This window comes from Euprymna scolopes, chromosome 33, assembly GCF_053919585.1.
Source record: "Euprymna scolopes isolate OS-2025 chromosome 33, ASM5391958v1, whole genome shotgun sequence".
Classification (NCBI taxonomy): domain Eukaryota; kingdom Metazoa; phylum Mollusca; class Cephalopoda; order Sepiida; family Sepiolidae; genus Euprymna; species Euprymna scolopes.
The window spans coordinates 5,006,772-5,032,100 of NC_136514.1; the positions used below are offsets into that span (position 1 = coordinate 5,006,772).

Consider the following 25,329-nt stretch of genomic DNA (forward strand, 5'->3'; position numbering starts at 1 on the left):
AACAGTGACTACTTCTTGGCGCAACCCCTGACGGCAGCAAGAAGACGGCCATTATTCATCCTCAAATTTCCGCTTACATTGCAACTAATGCAAAGAAGCAAAATATATTTACGTCCACACGAAAAGAGCCAGGACTGAGGAACGCACATGTGCAGCCTGTTATTCACACTCTTCGTCCAGATAAGTTATTCAAACTCTTCGTCCAGATAAGTTATTCAAACTCTTCGTCCAGATAAGTTATTCAAACTCTTCGTCCAGATAAGTTATTCAAACTCTTCGTCCAGATAAGTTATTCAAACTCTTCATCCATATAAGTTATTCAAACTCTTCATCCATATAAGTTATTCAAACTCTTCATCCATATAAGTTATTCAAACTCTTCGTCCAGATAAGTTATTCAAACTCTTCATCCATATAAGTTATTCAAACTCTTCGTCCATATAAGTTATTCAAACTCTTCATCCATATAAGTTATTCAAACTCTTCATCCATATAAGTTATTCAAACTCTTCATCCATATAAGTTATTCAAACTCTTCATCCATATAAGTTATTCAAACTCTTCATCCATATAAGTTATTCAAACTCTTCATCCATATAAGTTATTCAAACTCTTCGTCCAGATAAGTTATTCAAACTCTTCATCCATATAAGTTATTCAAACTCTTCGTCCATATAAGTTATTCAAACTCTTCATCCATATAAGTTATTCAAACTCTTCGTCCATATAAGTTATTCAAACTCTTCATCCATATAAGTTATTCAAACTCTTCGTCCATATAAGTTATTCAAACTCTTCATCCATATAAGTTATTCAAACTCTTCGTCCATATAAGTTATTCAAACTCTTCATCCATATAAGTTATTCAAACTCTTCGTCCATATAAGTTATTCAAACTCTTCATCCATATAAGTTATTCAAACTCTTCATCCATATAAGTTATTCAAACTCTTCATCCATATAAGTTATTCAAACTCTTCGTCCATATAAGTTATTCAAACTCTTCATCCATATAAGTTATTCAAACTCTTCGTCCAGATAAGTTATTCAAACTCTTCATCCATATAAGTTATTCAAACTCTTCGTCCATATAAGTTATTCAAACTCTTCATCCATATAAGTTATTCAAACTCTTCATCCATATAAGTTATTCAAACTCTTCGTCCAGATAAGTTATTCAAACTCTTCGTCCAGATAAGTTATTCAAACTCTTCATCCATATAAGTTATTCAAACTCTTCATCCATATAAGTTATTCAAACTCTTCATCCATATAAGTTATTCAAACTCTTCGTCCAGATAAGTTATTCAAACTCTTCATCCAGATAAGTTATTCAAACTCTTCATCCATATAAGTTATTCAAACTCTTCGTCCATATAAGTTATTCAAACTCTTCATCCATATAAGTTATTCAAACTCTTCATCCATATAAGTTATTCAAACTCTTCATCCATATAAGTTATTCAAACTCTTCATCCATATAAGTTATTCAAACTCTTCATCCATATAAGTTATTCAAACTCTTCGTCCATATAAGTTATTCAAACTCTTCATCCATATAAGTTATTCAAACTCTTCGTCCATATAAGTTATTCAAACTCTTCATCCATATAAGTTATTCAAACTCTTCATCCATATAAGTTATTCAAACTCTTCGTCCATATAAGTTATTCAAACTCTTCGTCCATATAAGTTATTCAAACTCTTCATCCATATAAGTTATTCAAACTCTTCATCCATATAAGTTATTCAAACTCTTCATCCATATAAGTTATTCAAACTCTTCATCCATATAAGTTATTCAAACTCTTCATCCATATAAGTTATTCAAACTCTTCATCCATATAAGTTATTCAAACTCTTCATCCATATAAGTTATTCAAACTCTTCGTCCATATAAGTTATTCAAACTCTTCGTCCATATAAGTTATTCAAACTCTTCATCCATATAAGTTATTCAAACTCTTCGTCCATATAAGTTATTCAAACTCTTCATCCATATAAGTTATTCAAACTCTTCATCCATATAAGTTATTCAAACTCTTCGTCCATATAAGTTATTCAAACTCTTCGTCCATATAAGTTATTCAAACTCTTCATCCATATAAGTTATTCAAACTCTTCATCCATATAAGTTATTCAAACTCTTCATCCATATAAGTTATTCAAACTCTTCATCCATATAAGTTATTCAAACTCTTCATCCATATAAGTTATTCAAACTCTTCGTCCAGATAAGTTATTCAAACTCTTCGTCCATATAAGTTATTCAAACTCTTCGTCCATATAAGTTATTCAAACTCTTCATCCATATAAGTTATTCAAACTCTTCATCCATATAAGTTATTCAAACTCTTCGTCCAGATAAGTTATTCAAACTCTTCGTCCAGATAAGTTATTCAAACTCTTCATCCATATAAGTTATTCAAACTCTTCATCCATATAAGTTATTCAAACTCTTCATCCATATAAGTTATTCAAACTCTTCGTCCATATAAGTTATTCAAACTCTTCATCCATATAAGTTATTCAAACTCTTCATCCATATAAGTTATTCAAACTCTTCATCCATATAAGTTATTCAAACTCTTCGTCCAGATAAGTTATTCAAACTCTTCATCCATATAAGTTATTCAAACTCTTCGTCCATATAAGTTATTCAAACTCTTCATCCATATAAGTTATTCAAACTCTTCATCCATATAAGTTATTCAAACTCTTCGTCCATATAAGTTATTCAAACTCTTCGTCCATATAAGTTATTCAAACTCTTCATCCATATAAGTTATTCAAACTCTTCATCCATATAAGTTATTCAAACTCTTCATCCATATAAGTTATTCAAACTCTTCATCCATATAAGTTATTCAAACTCTTCGTCCAGATAAGTTATTCAAACTCTTCATCCATATAAGTTATTCAAACTCTTCGTCCATATAAGTTATTCAAACTCTTCATCCATATAAGTTATTCAAACTCTTCGTCCATATAAGTTATTCAAACTCTTCATCCATATAAGTTATTCAAACTCTTCGTCCAGATAAGTTATTCAAACTCTTCATCCATATAAGTTATTCAAACTCTTCATCCATATAAGTTATTCAAACTCTTCGTCCATATAAGTTATTCAAACTCTTCGTCCATATAAGTTATTCAAACTCTTCATCCATATAAGTTATTCAAACTCTTCATCCATATAAGTTATTCAAACTCTTCATCCATATAAGTTATTCAAACTCTTCATCCATATAAGTTATTCAAACTCTTCATCCATATAAGTTATTCAAACTCTTCATCCATATAAGTTATTCAAACTCTTCATCCATATAAGTTATTCAAACTCTTCGTCCATATAAGTTATTCAAACTCTTCATCCATATAAGTTATTCAAACTCTTCGTCCATATAAGTTATTCAAACTCTTCATCCATATAAGTTATTCAAACTCTTCGTCCAGATAAGTTATTCAAACTCTTCATCCATATAAGTTATTCAAACTCTTCATCCATATAAGTTATTCAAACTCTTCGTCCATATAAGTTATTCAAACTCTTCGTCCATATAAGTTATTCAAACTCTTCATCCATATAAGTTATTCAAACTCTTCGTCCATATAAGTTATTCAAACTCTTCATCCATATAAGTTATTCAAACTCTTCATCCATATAAGTTATTCAAACTCTTCATCCAGATAAGTTATTCAAACTCTTCATCCATATAAGTTATTCAAACTCTTCATCCATATAAGTTATTCAAACTCTTCGTCCATATAAGTTATTCAAACTCTTCGTCCATATAAGTTATTCAAACTCTTCATCCAGATAAGTTATTCAAACTCTTCATCCATATAAGTTATTCAAACTCTTCATCCATATAAGTTATTCAAACTCTTCATCCATATAAGTTATTCAAACTCTTCGTCCATATAAGTTATTCAAACTCTTCATCCATATAAGTTATTCAAACTCTTCATCCATATAAGTTATTCAAACTCTTCATCCATATAAGTTATTCAAACTCTTCGTCCATATAAGTTATTCAAACTCTTCGTCCAGATAAGTTATTCAAACTCTTCATCCATATAAGTTATTCAAACTCTTCATCCATATAAGTTATTCAAACTCTTCATCCATATAAGTTATTCAAACTCTTCATCCATATAAGTTATTCAAACTCTTCGTCCAGATAAGTTATTCAAACTCTTCATCCATATAAGTTATTCAAACTCTTCATCCATATAAGTTATTCAAACTCTTCGTCCATATAAGTTATTCAAACTCTTCATCCATATAAGTTATTCAAACTCTTCATCCATATAAGTTATTCAAACTCTTCGTCCATATAAGTTATTCAAACTCTTCATCCATATAAGTTATTCAAACTCTTCATCCATATAAGTTATTCAAACTCTTCATCCATATAAGTTATTCAAACTCTTCATCCATATAAGTTATTCAAACTCTTCATCCATATAAGTTATTCAAACTCTTCGTCCAGATAAGTTATTCAAACTCTTCATCCATATAAGTTATTCAAACTCTTCGTCCAGATAAGTTATTCAAACTCTTCATCCATATAAGTTATTCAAACTCTTCATCCATATAAGTTATTCAAACTCTTCATCCATATAAGTTATTCAAACTCTTCATCCATATAAGTTATTCAAACTCTTCGTCCATATAAGTTATTCAAACTCTTCGTCCAGATAAGTTATTCAAACTCTTCATCCATATAAGTTATTCAAACTCTTCATCCAGATAAGTTATTCAAACTCTTCATCCATATAAGTTATTCAAACTCTTCATCCATATAAGTTATTCAAACTCTTCGTCCATATAAGTTATTCAAACTCTTCGTCCAGATAAGTTATTCAAACTCTTCGTCCAGATAAGTTATTCAAACTCTTCGTCCATATAAGTTATTCAAACTCTTCATCCATATAAGTTATTCAAACTCTTCGTCCATATAAGTTATTCAAACTCTTCGTCCATATAAGTTATTCAAACTCTTCGTCCATATAAGTTATTCAAACTCTTCGTCCAGATAAGTTATTCAAACTCTTCGTCCAGATAAGTTATTCAAACTCTTCGTCCAGATAAGTTATTCAAACTCTTCATCCATATAAGTTATTCAAACTCTTCATCCATATAAGTTATTCAAACTCTTCGTCCAGATAAGTTATTCAAACTCTTCATCCATATAAGTTATTCAAACTCTTCATCCATATAAGTTATTCAAACTCTTCGTCCAGATAAGTTATTCAAACTCTTCATCCATATAAGTTATTCAAACTCTTCATCCATATAAGTTATTCAAACTCTTCGTCCAGATAAGTTATTCAAACTCTTCATCCATATAAGTTATTCAAACTCTTCATCCATATAAGTTATTCAAACTCTTCGTCCATATAAGTTATTCAAACTCTTCATCCATATAAGTTATTCAAACTCTTCGTCCATATAAGTTATTCAAACTCTTCATCCATATAAGTTATTCAAACTCTTCATCCATATAAGTTATTCAAACTCTTCGTCCAGATAAGTTATTCAAACTCTTCATCCATATAAGTTATTCAAACTCTTCATCCATATAAGTTATTCAAACTCTTCATCCATATAAGTTATTCAAACTCTTCGTCCATATAAGTTATTCAAACTCTTCATCCATATAAGTTATTCAAACTCTTCATCCATATAAGTTATTCAAACTCTTCGTCCATATAAGTTATTCAAACTCTTCATCCATATAAGTTATTCAAACTCTTCATCCATATAAGTTATTCAAACTCTTCGTCCAGATAAGTTATTCAAACTCTTCATCCATATAAGTTATTCAAACTCTTCATCCATATAAGTTATTCAAACTCTTCATCCATATAAGTTATTCAAACTCTTCGTCCATATAAGTTATTCAAACTCTTCATCCATATAAGTTATTCAAACTCTTCGTCCATATAAGTTATTCAAACTCTTCATCCATATAAGTTATTCAAACTCTTCATCCATATAAGTTATTCAAACTCTTCGTCCAGATAAGTTATTCAAACTCTTCGTCCAGATAAGTTATTCAAACTCTTCATCCATATAAGTTATTCAAACTCTTCGTCCAGATAAGTTATTCAAACTCTTCATCCATATAAGTTATTCAAACTCTTCATCCATATAAGTTATTCAAACTCTTCGTCCAGATAAGTTATTCAAACTCTTCGTCCAGATAAGTTATTCAAACTCTTCATCCATATAAGTTATTCAAACTCTTCATCCATATAAGTTATTCAAACTCTTCGTCCATATAAGTTATTCAAACTCTTCGTCCATATAAGTTATTCAAACTCTTCATCCATATAAGTTATTCAAACTCTTCATCCATATAAGTTATTCAAACTCTTCGTCCAGATAAGTTATTCAAACTCTTCGTCCAGATAAGTTATTCAAACTCTTCATCCATATAAGTTATTCAAACTCTTCATCCATATAAGTTATTCAAACTCTTCATCCATATAAGTTATTCAAACTCTTCATCCATATAAGTTATTCAAACTCTTCGTCCAGATAAGTTATTCAAACTCTTCGTCCAGATAAGTTATTCAAACTCTTCATCCATATAAGTTATTCAAACTCTTCATCCATATAAGTTATTCAAACTCTTCATCCATATAAGTTATTCAAACTCTTCGTCCAGATAAGTTATTCAAACTCTTCGTCCAGATAAGTTATTCAAACTCTTCATCCATATAAGTTATTCAAACTCTTCGTCCAGATAAGTTATTCAAACTCTTCATCCATATAAGTTATTCAAACTCTTCGTCCAGATAAGTTATTCAAACTCTTCATCCATATAAGTTATTCAAACTCTTCATCCATATAAGTTATTCAAACTCTTCATCCATATAAGTTATTCAAACTCTTCGTCCAGATAAGTTATTCAAACTCTTCGTCCAGATAAGTTATTCAAACTCTTCATCCATATAAGTTATTCAAACTCTTCGTCCATATAAGTTATTCAAACTCTTCGTCCAGATAAGTTATTCAAACTCTTCGTCCATATAAGTTATTCAAACTCTTCATCCATATAAGTTATTCAAACTCTTCATCCATATAAGTTATTCAAACTCTTCGTCCATATAAGTTATTCAAACTCTTCGTCCAGATAAGTTATTCAAACTCTTCGTCCAGATAAGTTATTCAAACTCTTCGTCCAGATAAGTTATTCAAACTCTTCATCCATATAAGTTATTCAAACTCTTCGTCCAGATAAGTTATTCAAACTCTTCATCCATATAAGTTATTCAAACTCTTCGTCCATATAAGTTATTCAAACTCTTCATCCATATAAGTTATTCAAACTCTTCATCCATATAAGTTATTCAAACTCTTCATCCATATAAGTTATTCAAACTCTTCGTCCAGATAAGTTATTCAAACTCTTCGTCCAGATAAGTTATTCAAACTCTTCATCCATATAAGTTATTCAAACTCTTCATCCATATAAGTTATTCAAACTCTTCATCCATATAAGTTATTCAAACTCTTCATCCATATAAGTTATTCAAACTCTTCATCCATATAAGTTATTCAAACTCTTCATCCATATAAGTTATTCAAACTCTTCGTCCATATAAGTTATTCAAACTCTTCGTCCAGATAAGTTATTCAAACTCTTCGTCCAGATAAGTTATTCAAACTCTTCATCCATATAAGTTATTCAAACTCTTCATCCATATAAGTTATTCAAACTCTTCATCCATATAAGTTATTCAAACTCTTCGTCCAGATAAGTTATTCAAACTCTTCATCCATATAAGTTATTCAAACTCTTCATCCATATAAGTTATTCAAACTCTTCATCCATATAAGTTATTCAAACTCTTCGTCCAGATAAGTTATTCAAACTCTTCATCCATATAAGTTATTCAAACTCTTCATCCATATAAGTTATTCAAACTCTTCGTCCATATAAGTTATTCAAACTCTTCGTCCAGATAAGTTATTCAAACTCTTCGTCCATATAAGTTATTCAAACTCTTCATCCATATAAGTTATTCAAACTCTTCATCCATATAAGTTATTCAAACTCTTCATCCATATAAGTTATTCAAACTCTTCGTCCAGATAAGTTATTCAAACTCTTCGTCCAGATAAGTTATTCAAACTCTTCATCCATATAAGTTATTCAAACTCTTCATCCATATAAGTTATTCAAACTCTTCATCCATATAAGTTATTCAAACTCTTCATCCATATAAGTTATTCAAACTCTTCATCCATATAAGTTATTCAAACTCTTCATCCATATAAGTTATTCAAACTCTTCGTCCATATAAGTTATTCAAACTCTTCGTCCAGATAAGTTATTCAAACTCTTCGTCCAGATAAGTTATTCAAACTCTTCATCCATATAAGTTATTCAAACTCTTCGTCCATATAAGTTATTCAAACTCTTCGTCCAGATAAGTTATTCAAACTCTTCGTCCAGATAAGTTATTCAAACTCTTCATCCATATAAGTTATTCAAACTCTTCGTCCAGATAAGTTATTCAAACTCTTCATCCATATAAGTTATTCAAACTCTTCGTCCAGATAAGTTATTCAAACTCTTCATCCATATAAGTTATTCAAACTCTTCATCCATATAAGTTATTCAAACTCTTCATCCATATAAGTTATTCAAACTCTTCATCCATATAAGTTATTCAAACTCTTCGTCCAGATAAGTTATTCAAACTCTTCGTCCAGATAAGTTATTCAAACTCTTCATCCATATAAGTTATTCAAACTCTTCGTCCATATAAGTTATTCAAACTCTTCGTCCAGATAAGTTATTCAAACTCTTCGTCCAGATAAGTTATTCAAACTCTTCGTCCATATAAGTTATTCAAACTCTTCGTCCAGATAAGTTATTCAAACTCTTCGTCCATATAAGTTATTCAAACTCTTCATCCATATAAGTTATTCAAACTCTTCATCCATATAAGTTATTCAAACTCTTCATCCATATAAGTTATTCAAACTCTTCGTCCATATAAGTTATTCAAACTCTTCATCCATATAAGTTATTCAAACTCTTCGTCCAGATAAGTTATTCAAACTCTTCATCCATATAAGTTATTCAAACTCTTCGTCCAGATAAGTTATTCAAACTCTTCATCCATATAAGTTATTCAAACTCTTCGTCCATATAAGTTATTCAAACTCTTCATCCATATAAGTTATTCAAACTCTTCGTCCAGATAAGTTATTCAAACTCTTCATCCATATAAGTTATTCAAACTCTTCATCCATATAAGTTATTCAAACTCTTCATCCATATAAGTTATTCAAACTCTTCATCCATATAAGTTATTCAAACTCTTCGTCCAGATAAGTTATTCAAACTCTTCATCCATATAAGTTATTCAAACTCTTCATCCATATAAGTTATTCAAACTCTTCATCCATATAAGTTATTCAAACTCTTCGTCCAGATAAGTTATTCAAACTCTTCATCCATATAAGTTATTCAAACTCTTCATCCATATAAGTTATTCAAACTCTTCGTCCATATAAGTTATTCAAACTCTTCGTCCAGATAAGTTATTCAAACTCTTCGTCCATATAAGTTATTCAAACTCTTCATCCATATAAGTTATTCAAACTCTTCATCCATATAAGTTATTCAAACTCTTCATCCATATAAGTTATTCAAACTCTTCATCCATATAAGTTATTCAAACTCTTCATCCATATAAGTTATTCAAACTCTTCATCCATATAAGTTATTCAAACTCTTCATCCATATAAGTTATTCAAACTCTTCATCCATATAAGTTATTCAAACTCTTCATCCATATAAGTTATTCAAACTCTTCATCCATATAAGTTATTCAAACTCTTCATCCATATAAGTTATTCAAACTCTTCGTCCAGATAAGTTATTCAAACTCTTCGTCCATATAAGTTATTCAAACTCTTCGTCCATATAAGTTATTCAAACTCTTCATCCATATAAGTTATTCAAACTCTTCATCCATATAAGTTATTCAAACTCTTCGTCCAGATAAGTTATTCAAACTCTTCGTCCAGATAAGTTATTCAAACTCTTCATCCATATAAGTTATTCAAACTCTTCATCCATATAAGTTATTCAAACTCTTCATCCATATAAGTTATTCAAACTCTTCATCCATATAAGTTATTCAAACTCTTCATCCATATAAGTTATTCAAACTCTTCATCCATATAAGTTATTCAAACTCTTCGTCCATATAAGTTATTCAAACTCTTCGTCCAGATAAGTTATTCAAACTCTTCGTCCAGATAAGTTATTCAAACTCTTCATCCATATAAGTTATTCAAACTCTTCGTCCATATAAGTTATTCAAACTCTTCGTCCAGATAAGTTATTCAAACTCTTCGTCCAGATAAGTTATTCAAACTCTTCATCCATATAAGTTATTCAAACTCTTCATCCATATAAGTTATTCAAACTCTTCATCCATATAAGTTATTCAAACTCTTCGTCCAGATAAGTTATTCAAACTCTTCGTCCAGATAAGTTATTCAAACTCTTCATCCATATAAGTTATTCAAACTCTTCATCCATATAAGTTATTCAAACTCTTCGTCCAGATAAGTTATTCAAACTCTTCATCCATATAAGTTATTCAAACTCTTCGTCCAGATAAGTTATTCAAACTCTTCGTCCAGATAAGTTATTCAAACTCTTCATCCATATAAGTTATTCAAACTCTTCGTCCATATAAGTTATTCAAACTCTTCGTCCATATAAGTTATTCAAACTCTTCATCCATATAAGTTATTCAAACTCTTCGTCCATATAAGTTATTCAAACTCTTCGTCCAGATAAGTTATTCAAACTCTTCGTCCAGATAAGTTATTCAAACTCTTCGTCCATATAAGTTATTCAAACTCTTCGTCCAGATAAGTTATTCAAACTCTTCGTCCATATAAGTTATTCAAACTCTTCATCCATATAAGTTATTCAAACTCTTCATCCATATAAGTTATTCAAACTCTTCATCCATATAAGTTATTCAAACTCTTCGTCCATATAAGTTATTCAAACTCTTCATCCATATAAGTTATTCAAACTCTTCGTCCAGATAAGTTATTCAAACTCTTCATCCATATAAGTTATTCAAACTCTTCATCCATATAAGTTATTCAAACTCTTCATCCATATAAGTTATTCAAACTCTTCGTCCAGATAAGTTATTCAAACTCTTCATCCATATAAGTTATTCAAACTCTTCATCCATATAAGTTATTCAAACTCTTCGTCCATATAAGTTATTCAAACTCTTCGTCCAGATAAGTTATTCAAACTCTTCGTCCATATAAGTTATTCAAACTCTTCATCCATATAAGTTATTCAAACTCTTCATCCATATAAGTTATTCAAACTCTTCATCCATATAAGTTATTCAAACTCTTCATCCATATAAGTTATTCAAACTCTTCATCCATATAAGTTATTCAAACTCTTCATCCATATAAGTTATTCAAACTCTTCATCCATATAAGTTATTCAAACTCTTCATCCATATAAGTTATTCAAACTCTTCATCCATATAAGTTATTCAAACTCTTCATCCATATAAGTTATTCAAACTCTTCATCCATATAAGTTATTCAAACTCTTCGTCCATATAAGTTATTCAAACTCTTCGTCCAGATAAGTTATTCAAACTCTTCGTCCATATAAGTTATTCAAACTCTTCATCCATATAAGTTATTCAAACTCTTCATCCATATAAGTTATTCAAACTCTTCGTCCAGATAAGTTATTCAAACTCTTCGTCCAGATAAGTTATTCAAACTCTTCATCCATATAAGTTATTCAAACTCTTCATCCATATAAGTTATTCAAACTCTTCATCCATATAAGTTATTCAAACTCTTCATCCATATAAGTTATTCAAACTCTTCATCCATATAAGTTATTCAAACTCTTCATCCATATAAGTTATTCAAACTCTTCGTCCATATAAGTTATTCAAACTCTTCGTCCAGATAAGTTATTCAAACTCTTCGTCCAGATAAGTTATTCAAACTCTTCATCCATATAAGTTATTCAAACTCTTCGTCCATATAAGTTATTCAAACTCTTCGTCCAGATAAGTTATTCAAACTCTTCGTCCAGATAAGTTATTCAAACTCTTCATCCATATAAGTTATTCAAACTCTTCATCCATATAAGTTATTCAAACTCTTCATCCATATAAGTTATTCAAACTCTTCGTCCAGATAAGTTATTCAAACTCTTCGTCCAGATAAGTTATTCAAACTCTTCATCCATATAAGTTATTCAAACTCTTCATCCATATAAGTTATTCAAACTCTTCATCCATATAAGTTATTCAAACTCTTCATCCATATAAGTTATTCAAACTCTTCATCCATATAAGTTATTCAAACTCTTCATCCATATAAGTTATTCAAACTCTTCATCCATATAAGTTATTCAAACTCTTCATCCATATAAGTTATTCAAACTCTTCGTCCATATAAGTTATTCAAACTCTTCGTCCAGATAAGTTATTCAAACTCTTCGTCCAGATAAGTTATTCAAACTCTTCATCCATATAAGTTATTCAAACTCTTCATCCATATAAGTTATTCAAACTCTTCATCCATATAAGTTATTCAAACTCTTCGTCCATATAAGTTATTCAAACTCTTCATCCATATAAGTTATTCAAACTCTTCATCCATATAAGTTATTCAAACTCTTCATCCATATAAGTTATTCAAACTCTTCGTCCAGATAAGTTATTCAAACTCTTCGTCCAGATAAGTTATTCAAACTCTTCGTCCAGATAAGTTATTCAAACTCTTCATCCATATAAGTTATTCAAACTCTTCATCCATATAAGTTATTCAAACTCTTCGTCCATATAAGTTATTCAAACTCTTCATCCATATAAGTTATTCAAACTCTTCGTCCATATAAGTTATTCAAACTCTTCGTCCAGATAAGTTATTCAAACTCTTCATCCATATAAGTTATTCAAACTCTTCATCCATATAAGTTATTCAAACTCTTCGTCCATATAAGTTATTCAAACTCTTCATCCATATAAGTTATTCAAACTCTTCATCCATATAAGTTATTCAAACTCTTCGTCCAGATAAGTTATTCAAACTCTTCATCCATATAAGTTATTCAAACTCTTCATCCATATAAGTTATTCAAACTCTTCGTCCATATAAGTTATTCAAACTCTTCATCCATATAAGTTATTCAAACTCTTCATCCATATAAGTTATTCAAACTCTTCGTCCAGATAAGTTATTCAAACTCTTCATCCATATAAGTTATTCAAACTCTTCATCCATATAAGTTATTCAAACTCTTCATCCATATAAGTTATTCAAACTCTTCATCCATATAAGTTATTCAAACTCTTCATCCATATAAGTTATTCAAACTCTTCATCCATATAAGTTATTCAAACTCTTCATCCATATAAGTTATTCAAACTCTTCGTCCATATAAGTTATTCAAACTCTTCATCCATATAAGTTATTCAAACTCTTCATCCATATAAGTTATTCAAACTCTTCGTCCAGATAAGTTATTCAAACTCTTCATCCATATAAGTTATTCAAACTCTTCATCCATATAAGTTATTCAAACTCTTCATCCATATAAGTTATTCAAACTCTTCGTCCATATAAGTTATTCAAACTCTTCATCCATATAAGTTATTCAAACTCTTCATCCATATAAGTTATTCAAACTCTTCGTCCATATAAGTTATTCAAACTCTTCATCCATATAAGTTATTCAAACTCTTCATCCATATAAGTTATTCAAACTCTTCGTCCAGATAAGTTATTCAAACTCTTCATCCATATAAGTTATTCAAACTCTTCATCCATATAAGTTATTCAAACTCTTCATCCATATAAGTTATTCAAACTCTTCGTCCAGATAAGTTATTCAAACTCTTCATCCATATAAGTTATTCAAACTCTTCATCCATATAAGTTATTCAAACTCTTCATCCATATAAGTTATTCAAACTCTTCATCCATATAAGTTATTCAAACTCTTCATCCATATAAGTTATTCAAACTCTTCGTCCATATAAGTTATTCAAACTCTTCATCCATATAAGTTATTCAAACTCTTCATCCATATAAGTTATTCAAACTCTTCATCCATATAAGTTATTCAAACTCTTCATCCATATAAGTTATTCAAACTCTTCATCCATATAAGTTATTCAAACTCTTCGTCCAGATAAGTTATTCAAACTCTTCATCCATATAAGTTATTCAAACTCTTCATCCATATAAGTTATTCAAACTCTTCATCCATATAAGTTATTCAAACTCTTCGTCCAGATAAGTTATTCAAACTCTTCATCCATATAAGTTATTCAAACTCTTCGTCCATATAAGTTATTCAAACTCTTCATCCATATAAGTTATTCAAACTCTTCATCCATATAAGTTATTCAAACTCTTCGTCCAGATAAGTTATTCAAACTCTTCATCCATATAAGTTATTCAAACTCTTCATCCATATAAGTTATTCAAACTCTTCGTCCATATAAGTTATTCAAACTCTTCATCCATATAAGTTATTCAAACTCTTCATCCATATAAGTTATTCAAACTCTTCATCCATATAAGTTATTCAAACTCTTCGTCCATATAAGTTATTCAAACTCTTCATCCAGATAAGTTATTCAAACTCTTCGTCCATATAAGTTATTCAAACTCTTCATCCATATAAGTTATTCAAACTCTTCGTCCATATAAGTTATTCAAACTCTTCATCCATATAAGTTATTCAAACTCTTCGTCCATATAAGTTATTCAAACTCTTCATCCAGATAAGTTATTCAAACTCTTCGTCCATATAAGTTATTCAAACTCTTCATCCAGATAAGTTATTCAAACTCTTCATCCATATAAGTTATTCAAACTCTTCATCCATATAAGTTATTCAAACTCTTCGTCCATATAAGTTATTCAAACTCTTCATCCATATAAGTTATTCAAACTCTTCATCCATATAAGTTATTCAAACTCTTCGTCCATATAAGTTATTCAAACTCTTCATCCATATAAGTTATTCAAACTCTTCATCCATATAAGTTATTCAAACTCTTCGTCCAGATAAGTTATTCAAACTCTTCGTCCAGATAAGTTATTCAAACTCTTCATCCATATAAGTTATTCAAACTCTTCATCCATATAAGTTATTCAAACTCTTCATCCATATAAGTTATTCAAACTCTTCATCCAGATAAGTTATTCAAACTCTTCGTCCATATAAGTTATTCAAACTCTTCATCCATATAAGTTATTCAAACTCTTCATCCATATAAGTTATTCAAACTCTTCATCCATATAAGTTATTCAAACTCTTCGTCCATATAAGTTATTCAAACTCTTCATCCATATAAGTTATTCAAACTCTTCGTCCATATAAGTTATTCAAACTCTTCATCCAGATAAGTTATTCAAACTCTTCGTCCATATAAGTTATTCAAACTCTTCATCCATATAAGTTATTCAAACTCTTCATCCATATAAGTTATTCAAACTCTTCATCCATATAAGTTATTCAAACTCTTCGTCCATATAAGTTATTCAAACTCTTCATCCAGATAAGTTATTCAAACTCTTCGTCCATATAAGTTATTCAAACTCTTCATCCATATAAGTTATTCAAACTCTTCGTCCATATAAGTTATTCAAACTCTTCATCCATATAAGTTATTCAAACTCTTCGTCCATATAAGTTATTCAAACTCTTCATCCAGATAAGTTATTCAAACTCTTCGTCCATATAAGTTATTCAAACTCTTCATCCATATAAGTTATTCAAACTCTTCATCCATATAAGTTATTCAAACTCTTCATCCATATAAGTTATTCAAACTCTTCGTCCATATAAGTTATTCAAACTCTTCATCCATATAAGTTATTCAAACTCTTCATCCATATAAGTTATTCAAACTCTTCATCCATATAAGTTATTCAAACTCTTCATCCATATAAGTTATTCAAACTCTTCGTCCATATAAGTTATTCAAACTCTTCATCCAGATAAGTTATTCAAACTCTTCGTCCATATAAGTTATTCAAACTCTTCATCCAGATAAGTTATTCAAACTCTTCATCCATATAAGTTATTCAAACTCTTCATCCATATAAGTTATTCAAACTCTTCATCCATATAAGTTATTCAAACTCTTCGTCCATATAAGTTATTCAAACTCTTCATCCATATAAGTTATTCAAACTCTTCATCCATATAAGTTATTCAAACTCTTCGTCCATATAAGTTATTCAAACTCTTCATCCATATAAGTTATTCAAACTCTTCATCCATATAAGTTATTCAAACTCTTCATCCATATAAGTTATTCAAACTCTTCATCCATATAAGTTATTCAAACTCTTCATCCATATAAGTTATTCAAACTCTTCGTCCATATAAGTTATTCAAACTCTTCATCCAGATAAGTTATTCAAACTCTTCGTCCAGATAAGTTATTCAAACTCTTCATCCAGATAAGTTATTCAAACTCTTCGTCCATATAAGTTATTCAAACTCTTCATCCATATAAGTTATTCAAACTCTTCATCCATATAAGTTATTCAAACTCTTCATCCATATAAGTTATTCAAACTCTTCATCCATATAAGTTATTCAAACTCTTCGTCCATATAAGTTATTCAAACTCTTCATCCATATAAGTTATTCAAACTCTTCATCCATATAAGTTATTCAAACTCTTCATCCATATAAGTTATTCAAACTCTTCATCCATATAAGTTATTCAAACTCTTCATCCATATAAGTTATTCAAACTCTTCATCCATATAAGTTATTCAAACTCTTCGTCCATATAAGTTATTCAAACTCTTCATCCATATAAGTTATTCAAACTCTTCATCCATATAAGTTATTCAAACTCTTCATCCATATAAGTTATTCAAACTCTTCATCCATATAAGTTATTCAAACTCTTCGTCCATATAAGTTATTCAAACTCTTCATCCATATAAGTTATTCAAACTCTTCGTCCATATAAGTTATTCAAACTCTTCATCCATATAAGTTATTCAAACTCTTCATCCATATAAGTTATTCAAACTCTTCATCCATATAAGTTATTCAAACTCTTCATCCATATAAGTTATTCAAACTCTTCATCCATATAAGTTATTCAAACTCTTCATCCATATAAGTTATTCAAACTCTTCATCCATATAAGTTATTCAAACTCTTCATCCAGATAAGTTATTCAAACTCTTCATCCATATAAGTTATTCAAACTCTTCATCCATATAAGTTATTCAAACTCTTCGTCCAGATAAGTTATTCAAACTCTTCATCCAGATAAGTTATTCAAACTCTTCATCCATATAAGTTATTCAAACTCTTCATCCATATAAGTTATTCAAATTTCGTTCAGATAAGTTATTCAAACTCTTCATCCATATAAGTTATTCAAACTCTTCATCCATATAAGTTATTCAAACTCTTCATCCATATAAGTTATTCAAACTCTTCGTCCATATAAGTTATTCAAACTCTTCATCCATATAAGTTATTCAAACTCTTCATCCATATAAGTTATTCAAACTCTTCATCCATATAAGTTATTCAAACTCTTCATCCATATAAGTTATTCAAACTCTTCATCCATATAAGTTATTCAAACTCTTCATCCATATAAGTTATTCAAACTCTTCGTCCATATAAGTTATTCAAACTCTTCATCCATATAAGTTATTCAAACTATTCATCCAGATAAGTTATTCAAACTCTTCATCCATATAAGTATTTCAAACTCTTCATCCATATAAGTTATTCAAACTCTTCGTCCATATAAGTTATTCAAACTCTTCATCCATATAAGTTATTCAAACTCTTTATCCATATAAGTTATTCAAACTCTTCATCCATATAAGTATTTCAAACTGTTCATCCATATAAGTTATTCAAACTCTTCGTCCATATAAGTTATTCAAACTCTTCATCCATATAAGTTATTCAAACTCTTCGTCCATATAAGTTATTCAAACTCTTCATCCATATAAGTTATTCAAACTCTTCATCCATATAAGTTATTCAAACTCTTCATCCATATAAGTTATTCAAACTCTTCATCCATATAAGTTATTCAAACTCTTCATCCAGATAAGTATTTCAAACTCTTCGTCCATATAAGTTATTCAAACTCTTCATCCATATAAGTTATTCAAACTCTTCGTCCATATAAGTTATTCAAACTCTTCATCCATATAAGTTATTCAAACTCTTCATCCATATAAGTTATTCAAACTCTTCGTCCATATAAGTTATTCAAACTCTTCGTCCATATAAGTTATTCAAACTCTTCATCCATATAAGTTATTCAAACTCTTCATCCATATAAGTTATTCAAACTCTTCGTCCAGATAAGTTATTCAAACTCTTCGTCCAGATAAGTTATTCAAACTCTTCATCCATATAAGTTATTCAAACTCTTCGTCCATATAAGTTATTCAAACTCTTCATCCATATAAGTTATTCAAACTCTTCATCCATATAAGTTATTCAAACTCTTCATCCAGATAAGTATTTCAAACTCTTCATCCAGATAAGTTATTCAAACTCTTCATCCAGATAAGTATTTCAAACTCTTCGTCCAGATAAGTTATTCAAACTCTTCGTCCAGATAAGCATTTCAAACTCTTCATCCAGATAAGTATTTCAAACTCTTCGTCCAGATAAGTTATTCAAACTCTTCGTCCAGATAAGCATTTCAAACTCTTCATCCAGATAAGTATTTCAAACTCTTCGTCCAGATAAGTTATTCAAACTCTTCGTCCAGATAAGTTATTCAAACTCTTCGTTTAGATAAGCATTTCAAACTCTTCATCCAGATAAGTATTTCAAACTCTTCGTCCAGATAAGTTATTCAAACTCTTCGTCCAGATAAGCATTTCAAACTCTTCATCCAGATAAGTATTTCAAACTCTTCGTCCAGATAAGTTATTCAAACTCTTCGTCCAGATAAGTTATTCAAACTCTTCGTCCAGATAAGCATTTCAAACTCTTCATCCAGATAAGTATTTCAAACTCTTCGTGCAGATAAGTTATTCAAACTCTTCGTCCAGATAAGCATTTCAAACTCTTCATCCAGATAAGTATTTCAAACTCTTCGTCCAGATAAGTTATTCAAACTCTTCGTCCAGATAAGTTATTCAAACTCTTCGTCCAGATAAGCATTTCAAACTCTTCATCCAGATAAGTATTTCAAACTCTTCGTCCAGATAAGTTATTCAAACTCTTCGTCCAGATAAGTTATTCAAACTCTTCGTCCAGATAAGCATTTCAAACTCTTCATCCAGATAAGTATTTCAAACTCTTCGTCCAGATAAGTTATTCAAACTCTTCGTCCAGATAAGCATTTCAAACTCTTCATCCAGATAAGTATTTCAAACTCTTCGTCCAGATAAGTTATTCAAACTCTTCGTCCAGATAAGTTATTCAAACTCTTCGTCCAGATAAGCATTTCAAACTCTTCATCCAGATAAGTATTTCAAACTCTTCGTCCAGATAAGTTATTCAAACTCTTCGTCCAGATAAGTTATTCAAACTCTTCGTCCAGATAAGCATTTCAAACTCTTCGTCCAGATAATATTTCAAACTCTTCGTCCAGATAAGTTATTCAAACTCTTCGTCCAGATAAGCATTTCAAACTCTTCATCCAGATAAGTATTTCAAACTCTTCGTCCAGATAAGTTATTCAAACTCTTCGTCCAGATAAGTTATTCAAACTCTTCGTCCAGATAAGCATTTCAAACTCTTCATCCAGATAAGTATTTCAAACTCTTCGTCCAGATAAGTTATTCAAACTCTTCGTCCAGATAAGCATTTCAAACTCTTCATCCAGATAAGTATTTCAAACTCTTCGTCCAGATAAGTTATTCAAACTCTTCGTCCAGATAAGTTATTCAAACTCTTCGTCCAGATAAGCATTTCAAACTCTTCATCCAGATAAGTATTTCAAACTCTTCGTCCAGATAAGTTATTCAAACTCTTCGTCCAGATAAGTTATTCAAACTCTTCGTCCAGATAAGCATTTCAAACTCTTCATCCAGATAAGTATTTCAAACTCTTCGTCCAGATAAGTTATTCAAACTCTTCGTCCAGATAAGCATTTCAAACTCTTCATCCAGATAAGTATTTCAAACTCTTCGTCCAGATAAGTTATTCAAACTCTTCGTCCAGATAAGTTATTCAAACTCTTCGTCCAGATAAGCATTTCAAACTCTTCGTCCAGATAAGTATTTCAAACTCTTCATGCAGATAAATTCCCGCGAAGCACGTTTTTGCAAACGTAACAATCTTCTTCATTTCTGAACATTCATCTTTTTCTTGTCGTATCATATGCAATTTTTACTCAACCAGTAAAATTGTTCGAAATGTTATACACATTTGTTGTTTCTTGTCACAAAATCTGTTGCCATATTTCAGTTTCAAAGCTTATACACAGAATTATAACCGCATTCTCATGAGTGAGACTTGAACATTTTTTAGGGTAAAATCGATCCCACCATGCATCTACCTCAAATATGTAAACATTTTTTAGGGTAAAATTGATCCCAACATGCATCTACCTCAAATATGTAAACATTTTTAGGGTAAAATTGATCCCACCATGCATCTACCTCAAATATGTAAACATTTTTTAGGGTAAAATTGATCCCAACATGCATCTACCTCAAATATGTAAACATTTTTTAGGGTAAAATTGATCCCAACATGCATCTACCTCAAATATGTAAACATTTTTTAGGGTAAAATTGATCCCAACATGCATCTACCTCAAATATGTAAACATTTTTTAGGGTAAAATTGATCCCAACATGCATCTACCTCAAATATGTAAACATTTTTTAGGTTAAAATTGATCCCAACATGCATCTACCTCAAATATGTAAACATTTTTTAGGATAAAATTGATCCCAACATGCATCTACCTCAAATATGTAAACATTTTTTAGGGTAAAATTGATCCCAACATGCATCTACCTCAAATATGTAAACATTTTTTAGGGTAAAATTGATCCCAACAAGCATCTACCTCAAATATGTAAACATTTTTTAGGGTAAAATTGATCCCAACATGCATCTACCTCAAATATGTAAACATTTTTTAGGGTAAAATTGATCCCAACATGCGTCTACCTCAAATATGTAAACATTCTTTAGGGTAAAATTGATCCCAACATGCATCTACCTCAAATATGTAAACATTTTTTAGGTTAAAATTGATCCCACCATACATCTACCTCAAATATGTAAACATTTTTTAGGGTAAAATTGATCCCAACATGCATCTTCCTCAAATATGTAAACATTTTTTAGGGTAAAATTGATCCCAACATGCGTCTACCTCAAATATGTAAACATTCTTTAGGGTAAAATTGATCCCAACATGCATCTACCTCAAATATGTAAACATTTTTTAGGTTAAAATTGATCCCACCATACATCTACCTCAAATATGTAAACATTTTTTAGGTTAAAATTGATCCCAACATGCGTCTACCTCAAATATGTAAACATTCTTTAGGGTAAAATTGATCCCAACATGCATCTACCTCAAATATGTAAACATTTTTTAGGTTAAAATTGATCCCACCATACATCTACCTCAAATATGTAAACATTTTTTAGGGTAAAATTGATCCCAACATGCGTCTACCTCAAATATGTAAACATTCTTTAGGGTAAAATTGATCCCAACATGCATCTACCTCAAATATGTAAACATTTTTTGGGTTAAAATTGATCCCACCATACATCTACCTCAAATATGTAAACATTTTTTAGGGTAAAATTGATCCCAACATGCGTCTACCTCAAATATGTAAACATTCTTTAGGGTAAAATTGATCCCAACATGCATCTACCTCAAATATGTAAACATTTTTTAGGTTAAAATTGATCCCACCATACATCTACCTCAAATATGTAAACATTTTTTAGGGTAAAATTGATCCCAACATGCATCTTCCTCAAATATGTAAACATTTTTTAGGGTAAAATTGATCCCACCATGCATCTACCTCAAATATGTAATTTTGTAACTTGTGACGTCGTTGTTGCTAATAACTCTGATTATTTCTTTCATATCAGTCTGTATCTTGTTCGTGTGTCTGCTAAAGCAATACAGACTCAAGCAATACCGAGCTTTTCTCGAAGATTCGAAAGCGTTCAAGAAAAGTTTCAGAAGAAGTTATCATCGTAAAAACAACATTCACAAAGGTAAATCATTTTATTTATTTACGATATTCCCTGTGTGTTGTTCTTTTTTTTTTAAATATCATCATCATCATCGCTTTAACGTTCGTTTTACTGGCATCTGTTGGACGGCTTTAAGAAACTGACTTCCAAACTAACCCATATCTGGCCAGGTCCTTATTTATACCTCTTTCTCTCAAGTCAATTTGCATCATTTCCTTCCATGTTCTCCCTATGAACTGGACCTGCTGCCTCAACTGTTTTACATCTACTAATCCAAGAACTCTCATCCGTTCTTTCAGTGTGACCATACCATCAAAGTCTCCTCTTCTTCACATCATCCTATACTGTCCAGATTTAATCTTCATCTGAGGTCATCAGATCTAAGCCTGTCTTTAAGACTCGAGCTACACATCCATCATATCACTTATTTCCATGCAACGCATGTCCTCATACTTTGTTGGCCAGGTATAACTTGCATACACCATTGTAACGTGTACAGATGCCTAATAGACTCTTCATTTGGTCGAGAGTGGTCAGGCTATGTTAGTAAAGGTAGAAGTACTCTTGCAACTACGCTAGTACCTGCTCCATACTGTGCTCCACTGAGATCACAAAGGTAATAAAACAATAGCTTTGTCATTTAAATATGCTTCAGTGTGGTTCAATAAAAGATTTAATTAGCAAACAAGAATTAAAGTTAACTTTTAAAATCCTATGAAAAAAATAAAATAAAAATGTAAATAAAATCCCTCCCAGGCAATTGATTCACAAATAAAATAATAGTAAATCCTAAGGCTGAAACTTTTATATATATAGAACCATTTCTGTAAGGTCTGACGAGGCTGTTAGATTGTAAACATGGTCCAACATCTGAAACATATGTAACCAAACAGATAAAACGGTAATAAAAAAAAATAAAACACATATTTGCTCTGCAATAGTATTGAGCACTCTCTTCAGGTTTTTACTAATTACTATTACTTACTATATATATATAGTAAGTTATAAAATGTATATGGCGATTAAGCTACACTGAATATTCCGCGTTTCATCCACTCTAGGATTCTTCAGGCTTATGCGCTAACTAGCTCTACCTACATATTGAGCACTTTTGAAGTAAACACTTAAAGTTTACGCATAAATCTATACTTTCGTATATTAATTTTATGTGAGTAAATTAAGTATATATATATGACTACTTCATTTAATCACATGAATTAATATACAAAAGTATAAATTTATGCGTAAACTTTAAGTATTTACTTCAACAGTGCTTAATGCGTAGGTAGAGCTAGGTAGTAAGTTATAAAATATATATGGCAATTAAGCTAACAGAATATTCCGCGTTTCATCCACGCTAGGATTCATCAGGCTTATGCTTGATGAATCCTAGCATGGATGAAACGTGGAAGATTCTGCGTAGCTTGATTGCCATATATATTTTTATAACTTATATATATATATATATATATATATATATATATATATTAGTATGTTGTATAATAACTTCAGGAGTCCAGGTAAAGTTTGGGCAACATTGCCGGGAGCCCAAGCAAGACCAAGGTCCTGGATATGACCTTAAACTATATCCAGTGGTGAGGCCCCAGCTTGCGGGCTTTGGGGAGTGTGGAGCCACCCTTTAATTACCATTGCTCCCAGGTCCACTCTAACCCGGAGTAGTAGTACCTGTTAGGGTTCCAACTATGGGTTAAATAGAAACCTACTTGAAAACAACAAATATATTCTATTAAAAATTTTTTCTTCCGAATCTTTGGATTCGGCATTAAATAAGGGTTGATATGCCGTAAAACAACCAACCAACCAAGCAAGGCCAATACTTTCTTGGATCTATTGTACAGAATGGAACGATAAAATTGTCGCCCTAAAGAAAACAACACTACAGCTTTATTTTAAAACTTTTATTGAAAAAAATCAATTCAGGTAACTTGATTATGTAGTAGAACTGTCATCTATTCAATGTAGCCGCCTTCAGCCTCAATCACCACCTCGATACGAGTCCATAACTAGGAACATACCTTTTCCACAAGCGCTGGCAGGAGCTGTATGAATACTTGGTTGATGGCAGCAATCAGGCTGGTTTTGGTGTTGTGGGAGGTCATGTTGGTGATGTTCTCGACGTATGACCAAACAAAGTCCAGCGGGTTCAGGTCTGAGAAGGAGGGGGCCAGTGAGAGAAGGGTACAAAGTTATAGCATTCCTTCTGACGCCAAGCTTGGGTCTCTTTGGATGTGCGCCAGCACCGAGCCCTGCTGCCACACTCAGGGTCTGCCAGCGACCACCTGATTGAACCAGAGAATCACCACACTCTTAAGCACATCCAGATACATTTTGATGTTGACTTTCAAGCAGACTTTGAAGATGTGAGGTGGCATGATGTGGCCCTCACTTGAAACCACACCAAAGACCATAACCGTGGCCAGAAACTTTGTTGAGCTGTGCCCTTAAGTGTTGAACTGTCCCGATAAGTATTTTGAGGGTGCTGGCAATGGTCCTGCTGTCATAACTTGGATTGGTAAAGAGCATGAGTTGTACAGTGGCTCATTTCCGATCTCGCTTGTTGAACATTGTGTCACTTTCAGACATGATAGAAGGCGCCTATTGCTCTTAGGGTTTGTACACAACTGGCCAACTAGTAGATGTAGCAAAAAAGAAAACGGGTTTTCATCAAATGGAAATGGAATCATGCCGTCTTTTCTAGGGTGACAAGTTTATTGATCAACCCTGTAAAATAGGAAAAAAGTTTCATCCTGAAAATTTTTAAAATAACTTCTTTTTCTGTTTTACTCACGTTCACCTCTAACAAAGCATAACTCCACTTGGATATAAGGGACTACTATTTGGGACCACACGTAGGACAGATTAAAAAGATGTTGGTTTACATTACATTTAAACTTCTGTGTATCAGTACAGTCAGGGAAGCAGATAGCAGGAAGGGAATTCCAAAGTCTAGCTGTTTGAGGTAAGAAATTATTAGAGTGGAAAACATTCTGGCATTTAGAGACCTCGACAGTGAAGAGGTGTGATTTTGTTGCTAAAC

General features: G+C 30.8%; 1 protein-coding gene across 1 annotated transcript in view; it reads left to right on the forward strand.

Moving 5' to 3' along the window:
• The window catches only part of LOC145258114 (dual oxidase-like), a 175,801-nt gene that overhangs the window by 73,075 nt on the left and 77,397 nt on the right, over nt 1–25,329 (forward strand). The window contains exon 15 of the mRNA XM_080115859.1: nt 22,164–22,292. Coding sequence (XP_079971985.1) covers nt 22,164–22,292 — 129 coding nt within the window. The remainder of the gene's footprint in view (nt 1–22,163; nt 22,293–25,329) is intronic.